Raw genomic sequence first — 10756 nt, 5'->3', positions numbered from 1 at the left:
GGCACTTAACTGACGGATTGATTTTCTGGAACTCGCTTCCATTCTTTGTCTTCGACCACTTCATCGTTTCTTAGTAATGGACGACCTGTTTTTTCTTCTTTGTAAATGCCATTCTTGTTTTCAAATCAATCAACGATTCCTTTCTTATGATTGGCAAATGCTTTATAAGAAATAATAACATCGGGATACTCTTCCTTCCATAAACTGCTCTCGACAGGACTGGAGGATTTTTAACCTACAAATGCACATTAGTCTGATTTAACCGTTATTTAATTATTTACTTCAACAAATTCTTGAATTTACAGCGTAGTTTTGGAAAGAACTGTTTGATAATACAGATTGGGAAAGTAAATTAAAAACATCAACAAATTAAGGAAATAACGACAGCACTGGTGACTAATAAAAATTAGTAAAAGAACTAAAAATATATCATCGCCAATTCTATCCCGTAAAAAACACTAGAATTGTACGCGCGAAATTTAAACTGACATCAGTTCTAATGATTCACCCGGTATTTATTGTACATTCCTGTCAAATGTGGCCGAGTTACTTGAATAATTTTTTTTTCTGCTTGAGAATAACGTTTGACAGAACTGGTAGGCTGAACACCAAATGTAGTTGATGCTGTGGTCACTGGCGCGTTATCCATCCAACGAACTAAGATAATCCCCTCATTTTTTGATAATTTAGACTCAAAATACCCTCGCGATTTTTTCTTCATCTCTTCTTTATTTATTAAGTTGCAATCTTTCGGAAACCTGTTTTCCCTTATTGTACCGGTAACGCCATATCCCCTTCATGCAATGCAGTCAGTAGACGGAAAGAGGTAAATAAGTTATCAACATAGATTTGATAACTTAATTTTTTGGTGGAATCGAGTCAAGCATCACTACCAAAGGCGACGTGGCTTTTCCGAACTGATCATCGTACACCGTATTAGATTTAGGGCTACGCCCTTGATAAAATATCAAAATTCACGAGATATGAATTTGCTGCATTCAAGCACCAAACTTTATAACCGAATCTAATCGGTTTCCCCCGAATGAATTGTTTGCGACTATGCCTGCCATAGTACTTTACCATTGATTCGTCGTAATTGAGATGCTCAGAAGGTTTGAAGTGTTTTGAAAAATTTTCTTGGAGCATATCTATTAGAGGTCTCAATTTCCATAATTTATCATTAGCGTCAGGTTTTGAATTGTTGGCACAGTGCAAAAACCGCATGATTTGTCTGAACCGATCACGGCGCATGGTTTCTTTTACCATCTGTTTTCCCATATCCGCTCCGGAATCCCAGTAAAAATTCTTCCCTGGTAGGTTATTGTAGCCTGACAATATCAATATTGCTATGAAACACCTAAGCTCTCCCAAAGTTATGTTTGGGTCTGGAAAATTACAAAATAGAGCGTACTTTCGGGATTCTTCCAGTAAATGTTGCTGTCCAAGAACATCTCGACAAGTTCAACTGGAGACTTATTGGCATATTCGGAGTAATTTGGTAGGGGGAATGTCGCCGTTTTCATCAAATCGCCATCTATCCATGTTCTGTTAACAACAGGCTTCTTTTTCTTCACGGAGTTATTTTTTTCGCTTCATTTTCCTTTTTCTTTTTCTTTGTAGGTTTCTTTTTATTCTTGTTCTGTCTTGAGTTTGCAATTTTTCTATCAACCACTTCCCAGTAAGCAAACGACGTCCTCATGACGTGAAAAATTGGTGATACTACGTCGAAGACGTCGAACCACCAATAAAGGACGTCATATTGACGTGATCTTAAAGACCAATTTTTACGTCATACTTTGACGTTACTACAACGTGATAATCAGGCCGTGAAACAGACCCATAATTTATATTTTTTGAAACTTTCATCTATTAAGTAAATCAGTGATACTGGATATAATCGATACTACATATTGTACTTTTACGAGAAGCAAAATTGTGATTATTAATACCATTGGTTGATATACTCACGTATTATAATTGGCAATGCTGCACTAATTTAACGAATTTGCAGTCTGGCAACAGTGCTTCATCGATGGCAGACTGCAATGAGAATTGAGGTTATGTTAAATTTGCGCGCTTTTTTTACACGTTTTTTCTTTTGTGCTTGTGCGGGAATTAGTGCATCTACACAAAAAATAACGTGGAATTTAAACTGCAAAAAGCAAGTTTGCTGGTCTGTGACGTGTGTTTGTGTAAGTAAACCTATCTAATCTTTTTATTCTAATTGTAATTTATACAGTATAGTATTACTAATGGCTTATGTTGGTGTTGAATTTGACCAGGAAGAGAGAGGGTTTGTGGCCATTGTATCTGATAAATGGCTCACACCTTCGAAACAGCACACTTATTGGCCAAATTATACAACCCAATATGATTACGATAAATCGTTGCATCGAGGCGAACTCCCTGTAATAGATAAATGGCAACATACTAAATTGGCCCGAATATTTTTCGAAACGGGTAATAGTCGAAGATAATGTTTGGTTTGAAACTTAATTTTTCATTGCAGATGACTATAATACGGCACAAAGAAAAATAAAATTGGCGGAAGAACTATCGGATGTAGCCACAGACCACGAACAAACTACTACTAATAAAAGCACCACCTCTGTATGCGAGAAAAGTAAACGGAAACGTGTAGCCCCACGTAGGTTATATGATGATGTCGATGAGAGTGACTGTAGCATAGAAGAAGAAAATATTCTTCCAAAACCACCTCGAATTTCAATCGAAGGTTTGTTAATTATAATATTAAAAATGAAGCGGCAAATTAGTATTGATAAACATTTTTGTAGGTAGAAACAATTATAATTCGAACCAAATTTTAGATGCGAATCCTGAATCTCTGCCCTTACGTCGCTCTTCATCTAAGACTTCTAAATCCATAGGTAACATAAAATTCATTAGTGATGTAATCGAATGTTAATTTTCAGGGAGTGTGCAGTCCAATTTAAGCCCCCAACACAGTTCAACCTTTTTGAGAGATAAGGAACTATCAACTCCGAGATCCACCCTATCAAGTCGATCCTGTTCCTCTGCATCGTCCACAATTACATTAATAGGTAATATAAATAAATTTTTTCGTTTATTGAACTCTAAACACAAAATACATTCTAGAAGAACAACAAGGGTCTTCCTTCCAATCTAATCCATCAACAGGTAAATTAAATTTGTGTATAGGTACCTACATAATTTAATTTAAAATTAAAAGGTAAAAAACGAAGAGCACTGACCGATGAAACAATTATCGATTTGTTTTCTTTCATTAAAGAGCAAAACAAACAAATTCTAGCGTGGATACAAAAGCAAAGCAACTCTTCAAGTGAATCTCAAATAAATCAAAATCAAGATTTACCATTTGTGTTGCCCATAACGAAAAGTGCCGACTTAGCTACAACGGAAACTTGTATTAAAGAAAAAGAAATCTTTAATCTTTTGGTAAAGAACACTGTTATCATGTAATTTTTACTTATAGCCAATTCTAGGTATCACATTTATCAAGACTAGGCGGGAAAGATGTTACTTCTAAAACTAACAACATGATGAGGCAGCTACTGAGCAATGACTTAGCAACAAAATATAGTTTTATGGGTAGCAGACAGGAAAAAAAGGCTTTTAACGATTTACTTGTGAAAACGGCAGTAGTCCGTAAGTGATTTTTCTGTTTATTTTGCTTGTTACTTTCATACATATCAATTGCATGTGCCCAGTAAATTATTTACAAATTTAAAAATAGTAAAAAGCACTTTCTTACTTAATTAGCATAATTTATTAGCCCTTAACTAAAATTTTTAATCAAGTAATTCATCTGTACTGTGGAACAGTCTTTGTAGAAATAAGGCATTCGAAATTAGTTTATTAATAAGATTTGAAGTGATTCTTGTTATTTTTTGTAGGTGCTGTACAGCGCTCATGTACAAGTACAGTTGTATCTGATGATCAAGTTCATACTGCCATCAAAATTTGGTTGAAACATGCGCCACAGCGGTTACAAGCAGAACTAAAGACCAAACAGAAGAAAGCTGGTTAATCAAGAACGTTGGTAAATAACTGTGTGTTTTTTTCTGTTACACAAAATGTCTAAACGTAAATACTATAAAACTAATGACCATATTGTGGGCAAAAGGCAGTTATATCGACGTATAGCTGAAACTAAAAATAATTTTTACAAAAACAATGATATTACTGTATCTGGAACTGTGCAATTAGAACAGGAGGATATTTCTATTCAATTATCAGATAACTTTATAAATTCGTCAAATGTTTGCAACAATTTATCTTCTGAGATACCTGAAAGTGTTGTACAGCAGTCAAGTGATGATTCTAGTTCATATGAGGATCTGTTGGAGTATGATATCTCTGAAGATATTAATTTTCAAGTAAGTGAGGGCAATGTAGAGGAAACACAAGCGGATACTGAACCAACGCCGTCTTCTGGTGACCTATTGGATAAGATCAGAAGATGGGCTCTGCATAAAAGTGTTCCAAAGTCCGCAGTAAATGATCTTCTAAAAATATTAAAACCTTATCATCCAGAATTACCAACTGATTTCAGAACGTTATTAAAAACCCCTACTTCATTTAATACTATAATGTTGAACAATGGAGAGTATATACATATCGGACTTCAAAAACACTTAGAATATTTTTTGAGTAATTACAATTTTACGGGTAGATACTACAATTGATTTAAGTTTTAATATAGATGGTTTGCCCTTGTTTAAAAGTGCAAATACTTGTATATGGCCAATATTAGGCCTTATTAAATCTGTTAAAAGTAATCCATTTGCTATTGGAATATTTTGTGGGCAAGGTAAACCAGAACCACTACATTTATATCTATCTGAGTTTATTGACGAACTTCTAAATTTGTTAAACGTTGGCTTGTACTTTAAAGAACAAACATATCAGGTCACAATCAGAAGCTTTGTGTGTGATAGCCCTGCTAGGGCCTATCTAAAATGTGTTAAGGGTCATAGTGGTTACTCTTCCTGTGATAAGTGCATTGAAACGGGTAAATACATTCAAGGCCGTGTAGTTTTGAAAAATATATCTGCACCAAGACGAACTGACGCATCTTTCATTGCACAACAGGATGAAGATCACCATTTAGGTATATCCCCACTGCTTAAGTTAGGCATTGGTTTAGTAACAGCTTTTCCCAATGATTATATGCACTGTGTGTGCTTGGGGGTTATGAGAAAACTTCTTAATACTTGGTTAGGACCAGACAAGGCAGTTAAACTTAATGGTAAAAAAATTATTGACATTTCTAATTATCTCACCAGTACTTCATCATGCATACCACTAGAAATTAATCGTAAACCCCGTTCATTAAGTGATCTTCCAAGATGGAAAGCAACAGAATTTCGGACATTCCTGTTGTATGTGGGACCAGTTGCGCTTCATAGGGTAATTAATAGTGCCATTTATGAGCATTTCTTATTACTCCATAGTAGTATAACAATTCTAATCTCAGAAAAGTTTATATCCAAATTTATGAATTTAGCTAGAACATTTATTAACACGTTTGTGAAACACAGTGAACATATTTATGGTGAACAGTTTATTATATACAATGTACACATGCTTTGCCATCTTTGTGATGATGTAACACTCTATGGAGTATTAGATAGTTTCTCTGCATTTTGCTTTGAAAATTATTTAGGTCAACTGAAGCGACTTATTAAAAAACCTTCAAAACCATTACAGCAATTATGTAGAAGACTAGGGGAATTGCACCAGAATGCAGACAGTTTTATAACTAGCGCTGCACAAACATCTTTGTTTTTGGCACACGTTATGGGTCCATTAATACCAAAATATAATTTTATTCAAGTTAGTCAATTTAAAAAAGTAATTTATGATGATCTAACTTTAATTATTCATAGTTACTCTGTAGCTAATTCCTACTGTCTTGTTGAAGATAATGAAAAAATTGTTGAAGTACAAAATATTCTGTCTTCTTCAGTGGGAGTTGAAATAATTGGAAAACAGTTCCATAAATTTAAGTCATTTTATAGTTATCCCTTTGATTCTCAAAACTTACATATATATAGAGTCTTTTCTTTTTCAACTGAACTTTATAGTTGGCCATTGCAAAATGTTATTGCTAAATGCATAGCTCTGCCTTATTTGAACAACGAAAAAGTAATTTTTCCTTTGCTTCATACAGTATAACTGCCTTTTGCTTACAGTTTTTGTGTTAATATGTTGTATATATTTAAGAATTATGTAATTATTTTACTCATTAAACATGTTTAAGTACTGTTTAAATATTTGATTTGAGGACGTTTTATACGCGTTGACGTCAATTGACGTTGTGAGGACGTCGTTGGGCTGTGGAAATTTAGTCTCTATATGACGTCTAGAACACGTCTACTGATGACGTCTTTGGGCTGTGACATTTTCCCGTCATTATGACGTACTTAAGTCGTCATTAAATCATACAGAATGACGTCGGCCATGACCAAATAGTGACGTCAAAATTACGTCACGCTGCTGACTGGGTTAATGCAGAAAAATAGACAATTGTATAGATATTAAGCTAGTGTCACCATATGGTTACACCTGATTTTGTAATCAAATACCTTCTATGCAAAAAAAATCACGGCAATATAATATGAAACAGTGAAAATCACATATGTTGCCGTGATTTATAGAATAAGAATTATAGTTAGTGAGGTTATGTACGGAAATGTTTGTACTTACACAAATCTGGGTTCCATATTTTATAACAAATAAAAGAGTGTCAAACAATTTCCACTCCAGAACACACACGAGTAGTAAACACACAGCTGTTTCACTGTTTGTTAACTTATTACGATATAATGAACGAAATCCGCACTGTGTTTAAGGAGTTTCGATTAAAATGTCGTCACATTGGCTGATCGACGCGAGCGCTGCTGGTGTGACCATACGGTAACTACAGCCTTTGATGGGTTAAATGAAGTTTTAATAAAGTTTGATTTACAGAAAAGTTGCATTGCGTTTTGTGGAGATAACTGCAATACAAACTTTGGAGGAGCAAAAAGAAAAGGTGTAACGGAATAGTAAATGGAATATGTAGTACAGGTTACCGAAAAGGAAAAAGGCCAACGTGTTTCATTCCTCCGGCACCCCTGACTACAGGGATACCGGAGGCGGGCTGCTCAGGGCTTCCTGGCCCTCTTCAGCCAGAGAACGGGATTGTAAGGATGGGTAAAGTTAGGGATGGGAACGGAAGTTAGGGTGCTGAGGGGGAGAGTACTGCTCCAGCATTCGCCTCGTAGATTTCAACATAATGCTAGCATTATGCGAAGCTACGTATGTCTGAGGAAAACCATCTGACAAAACCCCAGACAGAGCAGTCGGCAGCGGGATTCGAACCCACAACCTCCCGAATAGCATCGGTGAGCGCATCCACTGCGCCACGTGCCTCGGTAGGTTACCGATGCAAAAACACTAATAACTATATAATAATTCAACAAAACACAAGACTAACTTCAACAACATAATTACTCATCAAGGTTCAACCAGCCATCATGCCCGAATGAAATCTGACTGACTGCATGAATGATGTCATATGGCGGGCTTCCACCGAATTATCGCGGCTTGGGCTGCGTTCAGTGAAGGCAAGGGAAAAATAATGTTTTCGCAAATATGAAAGAAACTGTCAACCAGTCACCGATAGGTGTGGAGTGTCCGAATCATATTTTAAACAATTGTGTTCAACATGGAATGGATTCACTCCCTATAGATGTAGATTCCGTAGTTTTAAAAATGTTTAATCAATTTTCCATTTACACAGTGAGAACGGAGACGCTCAAATCATTTTGTGAATTTGTAAATATTGATTACACAAAACTACTTTTCCACAGTAAAACAAGGTGGCTGTCATTGTTTCCTTGTGTCAATAGAATTCTGGAAATGTATGAAGCAACAATCATGTTTTCTGTCTGATGCATCGGCTCCACAGGTTTTAAAAAGATTCTTTGAAAATAAATTAAATGCGGCATATTTTTGATTTTGCCATTCTTTAATGTTTGTTTTTGAAGAATCTATTAAAAACATGGAAAAGGAAAGCAATTCCTTATTAGAAATATTAGATATACCTATTGGAAAAAATTGAAACTTCTCTATCAGAACGCATTAAAGAAAAATGTTTATCTTTAAAAGTTAGGCAAATATTTAGGAAATTAAGTGAAGATGGCCAGGCAGTTGAAGTTAGTGTTGGCAACGCAACGAATGACGGCGCAGGAGACACATCTGCAAGTACGGGGGCAGGGTCTACACGACACGTGCAATGTACATTTCATGTTTTATGTAGTTAGATGTGGCAAATAAACGGTAGAACATAACAACTGGCGACGAGGAAACGGAAAATGGATTTTCAGCAGGCACTACTTAAAGTGTTGGAAAACCACCAAATGTTGCTACAACAACTGGCGGAAATGAAACATTCCAATTCTGAACAACAAGATTCAACAGGTCCCGAGTTCTTAATCGAATCGCTAGCAAGAAACATCACCGATTTCTGCTACGAACCAGAAACAGGACTAACGTTCGACACATGGTTTGCAAGATACGAAGATCCGTTTGAAATCGATGCCAAAAACTTAGACGATGCAGCACGTGTTCGCCTTTTACTACGGAAGCTCAACACTCAAGCGCACGATAAGTACGCCAATTTTATACTTCCCAAGATTTCGATTTCAAACAAACAGTGTCAAACTTAAAAGTCATGTTCGGGAGGCAAATCACACTATTCAATGCGAGGTACCATTGCCTACAAGTACCTAACTAAAAAGGAAGGGCCATGGCAACGTATACACATCGATTATGCAGGACCGGTAAATGGATCATCTTACTTGGTCATAATGGATGCGTTTACAAAATGGCCGGAAATTTTTAAAATGAACTCCACAAGTTCGTCAGCTACGATAAAAAAACTTCACGAAACGTTCGCAAGATTTGAGGACGTCGACCGCAATTGTCTCGGACAACGGAACCAGTTTACAAGTTCCCAATTTAAGCAGTTCTGTGAGCAATTTGGAATCGTTCATCTGAAAACAGCACCGTTTCACCCGCAATGAAATGGACAGGCCGTTCCTTAGGTTGTCTGCTCTTGATATACGACATATTTGTGAAGTTGTTGAATTGGTGTTTGAAATTTCGCGGTTACCTGCTTGTGATGCTTCCATTGCTAATGCTATTTCTACAGCCTTTTCAAAAGATATATCCTTTTCTTGCAATATCTTTTCACGTATAGTTGTACTGTATAAACCTCTTATAAACTCGGCTCGCAGAAAAATTTCACCTACAGGTTTTCCGCAATTGGTATTCGGACAATAAAAAAAATTTACACGTAACAGAAAGGTGCTTTAAATTTGTGATATCTTGCGAAATTGACTCTCCGGATGACTGAAATCTTGATAGAAATTTGTGTTGTTCTATTAGCATATTTGGTTTAGGACACAGATGATTTTCCAACATTTTGATCAAGTCGTTGTAATTCTTTGTAGATGGGGAAAAAAAAGGCCAACGTGTTTCATTCCTCCGGCACCCCTGACTACAGGGATACCGGAGACGGCCTGCTCAGGGCTTCCTGGCCCTCTTCAGCCAGAGAATGGGATTGTAAGGATTGGTAAAGTTAGGGATGGGAACGGAAGGAACGGAGTTAGGGTGCTGAGGGGGAGAGTACTGCTCCAGCATTTGCCTCGTAGATTTCAACATAATGCTAGCATTATGCGAAGCTACTTATGTCTGAGGAAAACCCCCTGACAAAACCCCAGACAGAGCAGTCGGCAGCGGAATTCGAACCCACAACCTCCCGAATAGCATCGGTGAGCGCGACCACTGCGCCACATGCCTCGGTTCTAGATGGGAGATCTGGAGCTGTTAAACTACACAATAATTGATAGTGTTTGCTACCTAAGCAATTTATCAACACTTTTGTTCGTGCGTTCTCTCCTTCGGCAGTTTGAGCATTTAATTGTTTAATTGATAAGAAATTTTCAAGTCGTTGTCGGTACGTGGTAAACGATTCAATTTCGTCGTTGAATGGTTCAAATCGTAATGATTGTGATAAGAGAACATCATTAGTGTTACTGGTGGAGCTTAATTGTGTGGGATTAGGTATTGCGTTAGGAACAGGAATTTGAATTTGTTGCATCTGGGTGACAAACGCATTTAGAACTTGTACTAATTTACTTACATCGGTTTCGGCCATTTTGATTACATGGAATGTGGTCGTGTAACTTGAAAGGTACGTATGTACATCTTTAGGGATCAGGATCGCTCTTCCTTCCTTCTTTTCCTTTCACCTCGTCGCCAATTGTTATGTATGTATGGGAATGCTGGAGTGGCCTAAGGCTTCAAAACTGCTTGAAAGTAATCGGAATTTGAATAATAACACACACCGGAATCTCGTCGTACTTTCTATCTTCCATTTTTCTACTACTACTATTGCAGTCGTCGTTCTTAATACATTGGAACTACCTTAGATACTATCTACTTTGCGGAGATGGAAATTACCTTAGACCAGTTCCGAGCATTCTACCGGCTACTCCGAATTAGGTTTTCCTGCAGTTTTCCTAATTCGTAAGGTAAATACCGGAGTAGTATAGACCATCTTAAGACCTTCTGCAGAGGCACCTCTAAATAGCATTATGCGGGTCACTCTGTAATTGGGCGCATGCCTGTTGAGGGCCCAAAACAAGAGAGGGATAATAAAATAAAAATAAAATAAATACATAACAGTGGTGACCGAGGATGG

At 36.8% G+C, this 10756-nt stretch overlaps 1 protein-coding gene across 3 annotated transcripts; it reads left to right on the top strand.

The window, feature by feature from the left end:
- Positions 1-1349: 1349 nt before the first annotated feature.
- On the top strand, positions 1350-5930 carry LOC116159858. 3 transcript variants are annotated; one of them, XM_031472944.1, is made up of 9 exons: positions 1350-2192; positions 2240-2460; positions 2510-2734; positions 2796-2888; positions 2934-3062; positions 3118-3159; positions 3212-3438; positions 3486-3648; positions 3897-5930. In XM_031472944.1, exons 2-9 carry the CDS (start codon positions 2253-2255, stop codon positions 4028-4030), a joined length of 1221 nt encoding a protein of 406 aa, XP_031328804.1. In that variant the 5' UTR covers positions 1350-2192; positions 2240-2252; the 3' UTR covers positions 4031-5930. The 3 variants fall into 3 exon arrangements, with proteins under 3 accessions (XP_031328804.1, XP_031328803.1, XP_031328805.1); XM_031472943.1 differs by having other exon boundaries at positions 1350-2460; XM_031472945.1 differs by having other exon boundaries at positions 1351-2460; positions 3272-3438.
- The last annotated feature ends 4826 nt before the right edge of the window (positions 5931-10756 follow it).

Source organism: Photinus pyralis, unplaced genomic scaffold (assembly GCF_008802855.1).
Source record: "Photinus pyralis isolate 1611_PpyrPB1 unplaced genomic scaffold, Ppyr1.3 Ppyr1.4_LG1, whole genome shotgun sequence".
Lineage (NCBI taxonomy): Eukaryota > Metazoa > Arthropoda > Insecta > Coleoptera > Lampyridae > Photinus > Photinus pyralis.
This window is presented reverse-complemented; position numbering and strand designations above follow the sequence as displayed.